Source organism: Podarcis melisellensis (genome assembly GCF_964234715.1).
Source record: "Podarcis melisellensis genome assembly, chromosome: 6".
NCBI lineage: Eukaryota > Metazoa > Chordata > Lepidosauria > Squamata > Lacertidae > Podarcis > Podarcis melisellensis.
The window spans coordinates 69,226,158-69,241,449 of record NC_138538.1 but is presented as its reverse complement, the minus strand read 5'-3'; the positions used below and the strand labels follow the sequence as shown (position 1 = coordinate 69,241,449).

Here is a 15,292-nt window from a genome sequence, read left to right as displayed (position 1 = left end):
TTACTGGAAGTACGTGCTGCAGTGGTCCTTTAAAAGTTCCAATGTAAGTTATGTTCTAAAACCACAGGGGTGATGCATGTTTATCCATCGAAATAGCTTTCATACATCACAAGAACCAAAATCTTTTAAATGTGCTTTTATTCACTTTACCATAGAGTTTGAGCAGTAATTTCTGTAGTAAAATTCTTTCATGGTGCCTTGGCTACTGTAGAAAAAAAATTATGAAGTTCAAATATGAGGGGTGATGGGAAGATGAGGAAAAAGTTATTGGCTAAACCAAGAAAGTCCGTTTCAGGGGCCTAATCTGACTGGTTTTACCCGGGTCTTGTGGCAGTTTATTTATTGGTGTCAAATCCTAAAAAAGCTCAACAACTTTGGTCGGCCCTCACGCTTGTTCACTTCTGGCCCTCTTTGAAAAAAGTTTGGGCATCCCTGGGCTAAACAATAATAACGTGTTGTACAAGGAAATATGTTCTTATTGTTAGGCTTAATGAATCCAATTAAAACATGTTGGTGACCATGCTTTTGTCTCAAGATCTGTTAGTCTGCTTTTTATTTTGAGACATAATTTCAAAACTTCCTCACTTCCAAAAACGACGCATGTAGATTATCCCAAAATGGTGTGTGCTGACTAAGACTCTTTAAGTGATCTTAAAGATAAATTTGATATCATCTCTGCCAGATTGAGGTACAGACTGCAATAGTCACAAATGTGATTTTATGTGAACACTTCTCTATAGTGTCGTCCTATCCTTCAGTCAGTTTCAGAACCTAAAAATGTACTCCACATGGACAGATTCCCCCCCCCTCCAAAATCCTAACATGCCCATTTCTAGTTGCAAATGGAAAATGTGGATGAGCTGTTGATGACATGTTGATGAAGTGTATATACATAAATAGAGTTCATTTTCCATTCAGAGTAATGCAAGAAAACACACACAGACAAAAGTATCCTTCAATGCTTCTTTATATTGTTTAAGCCAATACATCTGGTCTATATTTTGGCAAAAACCGACCTACTTTTTCATGATTACAGCCGCAGTAAACTGTGAAATTAATTAACCACGTTGCAATTAGTATATTTTAAAAACTGCAGACATAATGCAAATTGATATGATCATATTTGTCAGCACGTGCTCCTTTCTTTGCTGACCAAAATAGTTCTCTTAAAGAACCTAAAGTAAATTTAAAATCTGTCTCCTCAAAGCAGCTTTCCCTTGCCTCTCCAAAAGCTAGCTGTGAGAGTCATAGAGGAGACGTTCCCAGAGAGGAATTCAATGCTGCATTAAGGGTTGCAGCTGAAGTTCTACAGCACATGTGGAAGGCAGGCATTTGGGGTTCTTTGGATGTAATCTGGGTGCACTTTTCCTCATGCTGGATATGACGTCTGGACTCTATAGACAAAGTTGGGCTGGTTTGACTGTAAGAAGCATCTGAATCAATTCTATGGAAGCCATAAAGCAGCAATTCAAACGTACCGCTCCTCACTGTCGCTTCTAGAATCTATTCCAGACACAGAACAAATATAATATGCTTAATTAAGCAGAACTGTAAGCAAGAGATGAGTTAGCAACTTGAAATATTACAAGACGGAAGCTTAATGTGCAATTGTTACATGGTGGGGGAAATGTTCAATTTGTACATTATCTTGTAAGTAAAACGTTTTAATGTAATTTAGATTTTTTTTTTTACATAAAATAATCATGAAATAGAAATAAAATGTTCACTATCAGTTGCATACATAGAGGTGTTTGGTTGTGTGTGTTTTGTTAAAGTCCAGAAAATTACAGCCCAGATTATCTAGTTTCAGGGACACTTCTGTGCCTGAATAGAATAGAAAAGTTCAGCGGATGTGCAAAATATACCTCATTTTACGTAATCTGCTTTGCAGTTCACACTTATTTGCCTGTGTTTCCTGGTTTTGTTTCCTTGGGGGTACTCCAATGAGAAGGAGCTGAAACCTAGACCACTCACCTTTTTTTTTTACCTATTGCGCTAAAAAAGAAACTAGCCTTTTTTATATTGTGGCTGGCTTCATGTGTTCTCACTTCATATGTTGTGTGTGTAAGGACTGGTTGTCAGCACCTGGAATCCTTGGGTGTCTGTCAGGGCACCAGTATCCTGGCGGGTCCCACTCCTGATGCCTGCCCTGGGCCCCTTGCTACATTTTTTCAAGGAGCACTGGGCAGCTGCCATTTTGATTTTCCACAGTGTCTCCCAATATAGCATGTAGCTCCAGGGCATCATGAGATGTGAAAGTGGCCCAGCCCCAGTGAGATGGTGCTGTTTCTGCTGCCTACCAGTGCTGCCAGGTATGCCTGCCAGGGTCACCAGTAGATGGGAGAGGGGTACATCTGTTGTAAACAAAAATTTGCCCTTTTCCCTTATGGGGTATCCAAGAGCCCATATAGAGGTTCCCTATTGGTAGGAGAAAATAACAGAGGCCAGCCAGAGAATATTGAGAAGCAAAGCAGCTAGTAAGCTTGATCTTTATTGATCTGTTGCAACAGGGTGCTCCCCTCACACGCAGGAGAGGAGGAGGACCCAGAAAAATGGTGTGCAAGGCCTTATAAAGACTTTTGAAATTCCCATCCTGTAGATCAGGACCACCCCCAGAAACAACATACATTCATCACAGAAGGGGTGTAACCTAAGACCACCCCTCAGATACATCACACCTACATCACAGAAAAGGCGGTCCAAAATAGAAATTTTAATATTGTTTTTCTCCTGTTTTGTTTATCTCCTGTCTGGCAGGTTAATTGATTGGATTTCCTGGGTAGCCTGGCCATTCTTTTGTAGTGATAAATATTTAGTTCCTGGGCCATGTCACAGGCTCACACCTTATTCAAACACAGACATACCCTTAAGACAGGATTTGTGAAGGAAAAGACAATGGGGGGGCTTTTCCAATTTGACCATGCAGAGAAAACATTTACTCAGTTTAGGAATCAAAATGGCTCCAGGTTGGCCTTCCTGTGCTGATCTATGTATATGCTTGGTTGGTACACTTATGAATATTACCATATATCTAACACCATAAAATTCCTATTACACATCCAACAGCCATTTTGCCCACCACTCCAAAGCTAGCCGTGTGTGTGTGTGTGTGCGTGCGCGTGTGTGTGCATGCGCGCACAACACAAGGCAATTTTTTTACCCACAGTTTGAAAGGTGCTTACAAACAGAATGGATTTTGTGCTTTTTTGTGTACAACTGCTGCAACATACCTTGGGCTCTTTTGTATGAAAGAACAGGGAAATTCGTGAGATGAGCAGGTAGACCCTACAATGGAATGAATTCCTTGCCTGTTATAAGAATAGAAATAGCAAAGTATTGATCAGAGTGTAATTTTGGTTTTTTGGGTGATCATAAACTTTCTCAACTCACATTATTTTCCTAAAGCCAGACAGTAAAATTTACAGGTTTAGTTCACTTTCTTAAACAGCAATAATTCTCTGTAATACAGTTTAGAACAATGCTATTTAAGTAGTGAGACAACAGCTTGCATACGCTGGCTTGCTGAATATTCCAAATTTATAGGAATATTGATGTTTTCTTTTATGTGTGTAAAATTATCTTAATTAATCTCTTTTCCTAGATAGCTTTTTGGAGCTGTCTGTGAAAAACTTCTTTATAGCTACCTCACAGTATTACTCAGAGTGTTGCGAAAAGGATTTGGAATGGGGGGAAACTGCCTGGACTGGATCCAGCATTCAGTAATTACAAGCAGATTGCTCCTGGAGGTCTTTTTCATCTACATGTTACTTAATGCAAACCTCTGCTTGATTTCAGGTTGGCATATCAAGAAGTTGATAAAGAGTATGGAGATACAAGTCTCTCCCCATTTCTTACCAGTAGACTTGTCTTTTCAGACGCCAGCTGTTAAAACTAAGCTATATTGATATCAGATGAAAATAGGCTTGGCAAAATTTTCTTTGCTTAAGGGTGTGGAGGGGAGGAGGAAGCAGAGTGCCGATACCTGATGTGTGTGCATGATCATTTCAGCATTCATTGAAACATTTATCTTTCATACCTGTAGGGTCCCATGGGGTATCCAGGACCACCGGGGCCACGTGGGGAGCAAGTAAGTAGTCCAGTCGCAATCTGATGCGTCTCTTATAATGCATCTCTCATTTAATAAGCACTTTGTGGCAGAGTTTGGGAAAGTGAGGCTGATACCATAGGCAATTTTTGGAGGAACCAAAGTTTAGTGGTAGAGCATCGTTTGCATGAGTAAGGAGCCAATTTCAATCTCTGGCAATGCCAGCTAGAAGGATTTCAGGAAAACAGGACTGGGGAAGATTCTGGCATCTGAGCACCACTGCTAGCCACAGTAGATAATATTGCGCTAGTTGGACCAACCTTCAGATACTTCAGAGACATTTTAGGAATACATGAAGTAGCACAGTGGTAGCCAAACTTGGCCCTCCAGCTCTTTTTGGACTACAACTCACATCATCCCTAGCTAACAGGACCAGTGGTCAGGGATGATGGGACATGTAGTCCCAAAACAGCTGGAGGGCCAAGTTTGGCCACCATTGATGTAGCAGATGATGTATTGTTGGGTGGTAACTGGAATACCACTCAGTTTGAAATGGCACTCAATGGGAAAGGCTGAACCAGTGAAGAGTAAGGCCTTGCTTGGATTGGAGACAGGGATTAGTTATGGTGTTGTTTATTTGTTACTGTTTCGTCCTCGATCGGGGGGGACGACGACATTTTTCGGCCCTGCAGGTCAAATAGGACAGTTGGGCAGGGCTGTCCACCTGTCAGACATCTGATGTGACTGGGTGCTTTGAAATCCCAAATTTGGGATGTGCACTCAATCCATCAGGTTTTGTCTATGCTGCCCATCAGATGCTTTCCCTCACCATTGCACCATTGGGAGCACACTTTAAGCCTCCCAAGTTTGCCTTGCCAGACATGCCTCTTCCTGTGCCACATCTGATGTCATGTACGATGGCAAGTGTGGTTAGTTGGGAAAAAACCGCCTGGTGGGCCAAGCTTGCCTGTGGACCAGAGATTAATTAGCCCTGCACTGGATGGAGGTGGCGAATGAGCTGGTTGTAAATTATGCTTAATTCTGCCTGGGTGGGCTATTACTATTATTATTTGTAGACCAGAATTTCTTTTTGCAACAAATGGTTGCCTGAGAATCAGCTGTGTTATCTGTATGAGAATAAGATTCATATGTGGAAAATTGGTAAGGATGTATCTGGGAGACATCACTGTGTGTGAAACAGGTGAGATCACCTGCAACTATTACATATTACCTAGGTTCCCTTCGCAGGGCTAGACTGGATGCAGGGAGCACCTATCTAGCAGGAAGCTTCTATCCCCAGTTAGTCAAGTTAGAATATTTTCCTGTCTTTAAGCATTTTACAATCTTCTGAAACAGCATTTTCATCAGCGGCAGACAGTGTTCTGTGGCTGCATCACTCACATGATCTCTGTTCAGCTGAGTCACTGCAGTGTAGCAGAATAGAGGAGAGGGGTTCAGCGAAGTCAGCAAACTATTATGGTGTAATCGCTGTGTCTCTCCCGCTCTTGGTCCCAGGATGCTGCAGTGACTCACCTGGATGCAGGCCAGGTGAATGGTGCAGCCAAGCCATGTTGCCCCCCCCGGGGCGATTTTCATTTATTCCAAATTTACATAATCTGCACCCTGTGTATTTTAGAATGATTTGAAAAATGCAGACTCTGAACTGTGACGGGCGGTGGTGCTACTTTTGCCAGAATTTATTGCAAGTTCATTTCCCTACTTCCCTGACATCCTTGTCCGCTTAGCTGCTCCCATGCAGAAATCTTCTCAGACCACCTCAAATCCTACCACCTAGTGGGGTTTTGAGCCGCAAAATAGCCATTTAACTTGGCTTCTGAACTTTCGCACTGGGGTACCTGACAGCAGACAGCGTTGAGTAAATTCTTATGTAGATACTGAAAACCTTCTCACATGGTTCCCCCCACCCCACCCCAGTGTAAATAGCAATCGTATGACCAAGCTCAGGCTCAGTTTCTGTAATCTGCATTATAAATCACTGCCCCCGAGGGAATCTTCCATGTTTAACTTTTTCCGAAAAGTGGTCTAACAGTTTCTCTCATGAATCAGCCTGTGTCTCGCATTTCACCACTGAATGTCACGGCCCTCCTCTTCCGCCCACTAACTGTTGAGATACATGTTCCATTGCTTGGTTGAGTTATCATGTTGATGCACAGGATTGACATTTTCTGTAAGTTACGTGAAAGGCAGTCTTGAATTGAACGTTTAGACCTTACCTACAAGTGAGAAAATGCATTAATTCTTCTTTCCCCCACCCCTTTTCTTCAATTCAGGGAATTCTAGGAATGGCTGGCAACCCTGGGGCTCCAGGTTACCCTGGCAGGCAGGTGCAGTAACTATACTTCAAACCTAAACTATCACATTATTTTTTTACTACATACCCAAATAATCAGATTTTCTTCTTTTTTTAAAAAAAGAATACAGTCATGAATACAATCCCACAATAACTTGTCTATTGCTCTATTCTGTTTAAGTTTGTTGGTTTCTTTGCACAGTTTATTCACAGAGCAGTTATAAAAGAATGGACGGTAGTTGCGGCCCATCACCCCCTAGCGCCCTGGGGTGAAACACTCCCAACATGGCGGCCAGCTGTTGGAGAATTTTCCTGGCTGTCTGCAAGGGATGGTGGGAAATCCTGCCCCTCTCGAATTTAAACTGCCCAATTATGGGCAGGTGTGTGTGTGTGGAGTCTGGGCGGTAGACTCGACTGGAGAAGTCTTTGTTCTGGTTTGCCACCTGGGGATGTAAGTTGTCTGCACCTGAGTATGGTCTAATTTGTCCATAAGTGGAGATTAAAGGCAACATGCAATATAGGAATTAAGACCCCACCAAAGTATGACGGGTGTGTCATTTGTTCACTATGGCAGCAGGGGCACATCATGGTAAAATCACAGTTAATGGTTTAATCATGCACAAGGTGATTGCACTCGCTTTCAGTTAGTCCAGCTTGCCCCTGGTAGAAACAAACCATGATCCCAGGTTTAGCAATATGCCCAAACCAGGGATCATAAGACACAGTCAATTAACCAATAACAAATCTTGGCATATCACCATGTTTTGTAAGGAGCAAAGCAAACTATGATTCTAGCTTTGGTGTATTGCAAAGATCCTTGAAAGAGATATTATACTAGGTAAAGTGCATATTGAAGAAATGTGGAGTTTTGGGTCAGGATATAGTGTGTGCATTTGTCCTTACACATCTAGAAGTTTTGTGTTCTGGTAAAGTTTATTGATATAAATTAGGCTGGTCACTCTGTTTTTTGTTTTAATTTTTTGGCTTGTCCTATGCAACATTTGTCTTAAACTCCTATGCATAAAGAGATACATAATGATAGGCTTTAGTATATTTCCCCCATTGGAGCAACAACCGTGTTAATATTTGTTTCCTGCTCTCCTTTTCTTTTGTTTACAGCTCTTTCTCATGCTCCTTTTATGTTTTTGTTTCTGTATGATTCTGAGACACACCTGCCTTCCATCAGAAATGTTAGAAACCAAATAACCAGCTCAGTAGACACTCAGAAGTTACAAAAACTCCTTCTCCCCCACTTTCCCCAACATCTGTCTTGATTCTTGTGGAGGAATAATTATGTGATAAGCCACTTTAGGACAGTAAGAAGCACCTGCTGATTTTCAACCCCAGTTCTGATGGGAGTATATTTATCAGCACCAGAGTCTATCCAGAATCTGAATCTGGGAGTATGATACTAACAGCTGCCACTAGCATAGTTTTATTTATATAAAAGCAAAGAGGCAAAACTTGAGTCAGATTCTCAATTTTGGCCAAGCTGAAAGCCTGAAACAAGCATGAACCAAAAACATTTTTGTTAGGTTCTGTGCCACCCCTGTCAACTTCTTCCCCCAGGCTCTGTGGCTTTAATTCCAAGAAAGCATAAAAGCCTATTTTTTAACTGTAAGGGAGTCTTGGTTCTCACTGACTGAATCTTCTCTGAAAAAGGAGTTTCATGATTAAAAGAGAGCAAAAGACATTACATGGCAAGAACATCTGGCAAAATAACGGCTTACTTGTTTAAGCTGGCCTGTTGCACTGCCGACTTAAAATTGGCTCCAGGCCTTCTTTGGCAAACCCAGTTACTATGTGTACACTGAAGGTGTACCAAATATGTAACATGTGCAGAAAATAAGTGCCCTGTGGATGACATACCCAAATTCTTAAGCACATCTGAGAATACTGACGTCCAAGGCCATGAACACCCTTTGTAAAACACGAGATTAAGGCATCAATAGTGTCGGTGTTCCCTGTGGGAAACACCAGTTGTGTTTGTCATGCGAAGTGCCCAGATTGGAGAAAATAAGCAAAGTAGTTACACCATACAGTTATATTATCTGTCTTCAGATCAAGCCATGGTCCAAAATATCCAAGATGGATGCTTCTGCATTACATTTTCCACAACTCTTTGCTTGGGGGCAGTTCCTATAAAGGACAAACAGGTCCTGCCGATTCTTAAAACCTAAACCACCTCAGCAACCAGATCAGTCCTCCACGACACTGCTATTGGCCAGCTGAAATCCAGTGACTCGTTATCAGGTGTTAGAGCTGGCTAACCATGCATCCTCCATGTTGTTAACATCTTAATTACAGGTGTCAACAGGAAGAACCAAGATTGGGGCTGTACTTTTCAGAAGCACAGCCATTAACTGCAAAGGAAGCTGAAGTAAATGAATAATATGATAGAGCATATCAGTTGCAACTGTCTTTGCAGGCTCATGGGGTGTGTGCAGGAAGTAGATCTGGGATCTGGATCCACTTGTAGATCTCTGGGTAGTTTTCAATGAATCCACAAAGCTCTCTGACTTCCAATAAAAAAAGGCCTTCCTTGCCAAAAATAATAATAATGAATAAGAGACTGCTGAGATGAAGAAAGCTTTGGGGGATGGTGTGGTTCAGGACTGGGTTTTTGTGTGAACTTTGTTCTGGTATCGAAAACAAATTCCTAGGCTGAGTGTATGCTCAACTGTTAAATGGGCCCACCCTACTTTGCTCCTGGTTTCTTTTGGTGAATCTCAGAATTCGATCAGAAAACAAAAGTTCACCCAACAAGCTTGAATTCTGTCCACCTAAGAAAGCGTTGGGACATGGGTGGCGCTGTGGGCTAAACCACAGAGCCTAGGACTTGCCGATCAGAAGGTCGGCGGTTTGAATCCCCAAGACGGGGTCAGCTCCCGTTGCTCGGTCCCTGCTCCTGCCAACCTAGCAGTTCGAAAGCACGTCAAAGTGCAAGTAGATAAATAGGTACCACTCCAGCGGGAAGGTAAACAGCATTTCCGTGCGCTGCTCTGGTTCGCCAGATGCTGCTTAGTCATGCTGGCCACATGACCCGGAAGCTGTACGCCGGCTCCCTTGGCCAATAAAGCGAGATGAGCGCCGCAACCCCAGAGTCGGCCACGACTGGACCTCCTGTCAGGGGTCCCCTTACCTTTAAGAAGGTGTTATGTACTTTTTAAAGTGTTGGTCATTCAGGTCAAGGAGGTTAAATATTAATCACCATGAATAGCACAGACTGAGGTCCCTCACAGTGGTCCTCAGAGTTTAGGAGAGAGGCACAAAGTGGCTCGCCAATTAGATATGAAGAGTTAATGGTTGGTATCCTCACAGTTGGGCTACTGCCAAAAGTTAGCAGTAGGGAAGAAAGGGTTATAAATATGGGACAAGTCAAGAACTGAAGAGCCTGCTGAGAACCAGCCCTGGAACAACGAGAAAAATGCTACTTCAAATGCACTGTACTTTCCCTTCAATATTTGTGTTGGTTTCTTAATTGTTTTTAACCACTGGAACTTTCATAAGCTCGTTAATATGTTAAACGACTCTTTCCATTAAGTCAGTACATACAGAGAGAGAACCAACTAAAACATCCATTGTCATAGACACAGGATTTCCTTAATACACTTAATATCAGGAACAAAGTTGAATTCCAATGTACACATACGAAGGGGTCAGTTTTATCCCTTAATTTTGGCCTTTGCAGTGATTCTGTGTCTGCTAATTGGTTTCTAATAACTCACAGGATAATAGCCTGCCAGCTCTTCCCAACTATCAAGCACTTTGAATGACTGGAATCAGCATGTTGTTCTGGGAAATGTCTGGAATTGCATCCGAGCTTAATGACCGCTCCCCGCTTAAAACGGGGGGCGCCCTTTGCGTGGACGCGTGCAGCCCCTAGACCTGGAGCGGCTCCAACAGCATAGGCTAGGCTATGCCTTCCCTCAGGTGGGATACCTGGAAGTCTCCGCCTACCTCAGTCAGTTGTCCAATCCCACCTGGGGGAAAGAGTTGCCAAGGAGACCAGGCCAGGTAGGGGAGGGATTACCTGCCCACACAAAGGAGGGAGGATCTTACCTGGGAATTCTCACTTGGCTCCAGAGCTTCTCCCACCCTACCCACCCTCAGTCAATGTCTTATGTTGCAGGTTAATTTTCCTCACATGTTTTGCAAGTTAATTTTCTTCACAGGTATGCGGGCGCTGCTACGTTAAGGTCGCTGTTAAAGGGCCGGAAAGGAATTTCCCTGCATTGGCAGGTTTCGCCTTTCCCGTAGCAAAACGTCACAACTTTGGCAGTATCAGGCCTTGGGCGGAATCCTTTTGTCCATCTTCCTCTTTGCGGCGGCGATACCAGGGTTCCCCGTTAAAGGGGTTTCTGAAGGGAGGCTTTGACCGTACGCCGGAAGGTCGTCATTGCTCTCCCCTGCGGCGGCGGCGTTACGGGGGCGGCTATCTCTGCTTGAACATATGTTCTCCAGAGCCGGCCCATCCCCCACACACACACACTGGATAACCCTGATGCTCCCTAGGTCCCCGGCTGGGGACTGGGGAGGGAGAACGCCCAATGCCTGAGCCAAGGTCTACCCACATTTGAAATTTAATAAAGTTGTGGCCAATTTAATCCCATAGCACGTTGTCTTGAGTCGTTATTCCACATGACGGGGGGACCGCGCAGGATCTGGGGACTTCGCCTGTCCACTCAAAAGATTATTAAAAAATTGTTGTGAAGTCATATTAAGCCAAGTCTCTAATTGAAAGGGGGTGAGGTGCAATCCCTGCAAATAATTAACTGAAAGAAAGAAAGTTGCACCCATACCAAGGGAACTACATGTTGTCGTTTTAAAAAAACCCTCTGCAAATTTGATCACATATAGAGAGTTCTGACTTACACAGTCATAATTTTTGAAAAAGCCTTTTGCCAGTTTTGCAAATGAATAGCTATGCCGTTTTAAAATATAGTATCTCTGTGTATTAAAAATGAAGTAAAAGGCATTTCTTCTTGTGCTAGGGTTTAGCAGGACCAGAAGGTAACCCAGGCCCTAAAGGTGTAAGAGTAAGTAAGCATTTTTAAAGGATTATGACATGCATGACTTTATTTTATTTTTTGCCCATTCACAATGCAGCATGGAACTGCAGATACTTCATCCAGATTTACTATTTTTTCCACTCACTGGGTCACTCTGTGAGTTATTCACAAACTGTGTTTCATTGACGTTCACGGAAGGGTTTGTTTCATTGTGCTCACAGTCTATAGTCTATCCATTCTAGTGCTCCGTCTTTGATTGGAATACAAAGAGAGAGAGACAGACCCCAGAGGGAAATAGCATTGTGTGGATGTGCATGTATGGATGCTGGGCATTTTGTGCCTGAAACAATTGATTTAGTGTGTTAAGAAGACAGGATGGAAGAATAAAACAGACTTTCCCCACAGTTATCAGGTTTGCAAAACTAAAGGTGTCTTTGGACGATACTTTCCTGATTTCTCCTCTGAACGCAGTAAGGTTGTGAGGAGGTCTTGGGCTTGTGTGCTTCCACACAGTCCATCTGTAACTGACTCCTTTGATCTTGGATATTGAACTTGCTAAGCAGAAAAGGTCTAAAAGAGTTATGTGTCTGCCATCGAAATCGAAGCAATCCATTGTTCTATTTAGAATAGCAGTTTTAGCATTAAAGTGTAACGGTGCAGGGACATGATCAGCGTTCAGTCTGTTACCATAAGGCAATCTGCGTCCCTCAAGCATTGCTGAACCACAACTCCCATTGGGCCCAGCCAGCATGGCTGGTGATGAGGGATGATGGGAGCTGTAGTTCAATGTCTTAAGAGCCATGGGTTAGCTACGCTTGCCACTTGATCTAGGAACTAGTTTGCTCATTTCTTTTACATGGAAGAGGTTACTTCAGATTCTAACGAGTTACTACTGAACTAGTTGAACAGCTAGTCAAGCCAGGACAACAAGCTCTGTAAAGTTAAAGGACTTAAGTGCTCTGTAAAGTTAAAGGACTTAAGTGCTGTTTTACACTAAATTTGTCAGTGGCCCAACTTACTCAGCATTATCCGTCCTGTATTTTGGGTTCCCAGCATCGTTTTCTGATGTGCATGAAGTTTATTTTTAACTAGAGATGCTGGGAATAAAACGTGGGATCCTTCTACCACTAAGTCTATTCATTTTAATTGCCGATTAGTGGAATATTTTGTGGCAACATCTGAGAAATATGACTCTTTTTCTCAACAAACATTTGCTTGTCACCTTGGTTACTACTGCACAAATTTTGTTTTCCTTTGTGGGTTTTCTTTGTGTGTATATGTATCATGTGCACAATTGAGAACAGTTGTCTTTAGTTATAGTTTTCTGTATTTTGACACTATAAGTATAGACTACTTGGACATACAGATTCAGTTCCTGTTCTGATGCCATGTTTGAAAAATGCATCAGAATTGATACAATTGGCTGTTAAATTGGTGGGGGAAATTTAGTTATCTTTAAAAGACAATAGGCTGATTGGAAAAAATTAGTTTGGAAGAACAATTCACAAAGTTATAATTATGCAATTAAAGCTAGGTGTTTCATCAATATTTGAATTAAAATAACTTTATTCGATCATTCAGCCTTGGAAATAAGTATACAAAAGTTACTAGCCAATGACAGATTTTAAGATCAATCTCTCCTCATATTAGTCACTCACTCAGTTGTGTCTTAATTTTCTTTTTTAAACAACCCCAGTTCTTGAATCTTTCTTGCCATGGGCAACCAGACAAGTGACTGTTTATTCTTTTGATCAGTTCCTTTAATTTCAACAATAGGGTTTTCTCTGCAACATGTTTTCCTCCTTAGTTAAATTGCATGTAGCATTTGGTGCTGGTCATCTATGAGCGTAGCAAATCGTAAGTGACTCTGCGCTGGAAAAACAATTTCTGATTTTCTTATTTCTTTTGTTTATCAAGGGTTTCATTGGGCCCCCTGGTGTGGCAGGACTGCCTGGACCCGAGGGAGAAAGAGTAGGTTTTATGGAATTTTTGCGCATTTATGATAAGAAAGTGCCATGAAATCTAAATGTGACATGCATTTCATAGGACTCTGCCTCACATACACCAAACAGAGGGCCAAACTAGACATGGCATTAAATGGGTCATTTGTCTTAATGTGCACATTTCATAAATTGTAAACAGCTGTTGCAAGGGAACTCAGTTCTCCAGGAAGTGTAATTTGTCATGTCCTCTCCTTCCTTAATTTAACAACAACAACAACAAAATCAATGTGTTTATTCTTATGGCTTTTGGGGTCTATTCTAACGCTATTGACCGAAACAACTGAGAAATGAATGTGAGGTGCTTTGGTTCAAGTAATCCCTTTGGAAGCTGTTTAAATTTATTACTGCCTGCACACTGTCCACGCTTGTGCCGCAGAAAGGTCACTTCAGTGCTGCTAATGCAGCAAAAACAACGACACAGGAGGCAGAACTTATGAGTTACCAGTCTCTGTAGCCACAGAGGGTGCTGTGATTCTCCAGCAGTTTGACTCCACCTCTGGAGGCGAACTCCATCGTCTTTCGGGACAGACAGATGCCAACATTTCTACATATACTTAGATACCTCGTCTTTCATTGTCCCTTGAGCACAGAGGCAGTACTTTGTCTTTTTTCACAATAGACAAATTACTCAGGTTTTTTTAACATCAGTACAAACAGAGTCAATTAGGAGCCAATAGTACTCACAGGTGTATATCTCCACCCCTACACCACCTCACCCCCAAAAGATAGATATCATTTTGTGCACAGTTTACTAATTTGGCTTTTGGGGTCAGTATTTGCCAGAAGCCTCATGTTCTAAATCTGTGTGGAGTCACTCTTTCAGTGGGTCAGCACCTACGCTTTGAAACTGCTTGCCTATTAACGTTAAGTAGGCCCCTTTTAATATAATGTTTTAGATGCCTACTAAAAAAACTTTATTTCAGCAGGACGTATAGTTAGTTACTCATACTTGTTTTTAAATTTTGCTAATTTTAGCTGCATATTATTGAAAATTATTATGCTGTTTCGTATATGCCACTTAGATTTTGTTTTAAAAAAAATAAGCAGGCTATAAACGTTATGGAATTAACTGATTTATTAATTAAAGATTGTAAACAAATAACAAGAACAGTAATAGAAACAAACTGCACTAACAAGAGCCTGCAACTTTAATTCAAGGATTCCATTCTGTGACGTTTTTGTTTCAGGGCATCCCAGGTTTACCTGGAAAAAGAGGTCCTAAAGGGAGACAGGTAAAGTGCCTCAATGTTTCATTCATTAATTCATTCAGCCTTTATCGGCATAATGGGCCAATGTATTCTAATGTATTCTGTACTTAGTTTGCTGCTTATTTAGTTTAATTGGTTGTTCCCTTTTATATTCTGTCTTAACAATGTTAAAATGCTCAGCTTTTTTTAAAAAAAAACTTTTGGTCTGGAGGAAAGGAAAGGTTTCTTATTAAAAGGATGTTCTGTACAGAGACCTGAAAAAGAAAAAGAAAGGGGAGGGGAGTAGGAGGGCGCAGACAGAATGGAGGGGACCTCAGTAGGATTTTGGAAAGAGCAAATAACGTTTTAACCTCCTCACTTTAGTTGTAAAATCTTGCTTCGAGAACAACTTAGCTTTATCAGAGTAGTGCTTCTTGCTGTCTCATAGACCTATGCAGTGAGAGACAGCATGAGAGGTAGTGCTCTGTGAAATAATAATAATAATAATAATAATAATAATAATAATAATAATAATAATTTATACCCCGCCCATCTGGCTGGGCTTCCCCAGCCACTCTGGGCGGCTTCCAACAAAATATTAAAATACAGTAATGCATCAAACATTAAAAGCTTCCCTAAACAGGGCTGCCTTTAGATGTCTTCTAAAACTCTGGTAGCTGCTGTTCTCTTTGACATCTGGTGGGAGGGCATTCCACAGGGCTGGTGCCACTACT

General features: G+C 41.8%; 1 protein-coding gene across 1 annotated transcript in view; it reads left to right on the top strand.

Annotated features, from left to right (window-relative positions):
- COL24A1 (collagen type XXIV alpha 1 chain) overlaps positions 1-15,292 on the top strand; it is a 170,831-nt gene that overhangs the window by 36,329 nt on the left and 119,210 nt on the right. The window contains exons 8-12 of the mRNA XM_081914077.1: positions 4,043-4,087; positions 6,337-6,390; positions 11,351-11,395; positions 13,286-13,339; positions 14,559-14,603. Coding sequence (XP_081770203.1) covers positions 4,043-4,087; positions 6,337-6,390; positions 11,351-11,395; positions 13,286-13,339; positions 14,559-14,603 — 243 coding nt within the window. The remainder of the gene's footprint in view (positions 1-4,042; positions 4,088-6,336; positions 6,391-11,350; positions 11,396-13,285; positions 13,340-14,558; positions 14,604-15,292) is intronic.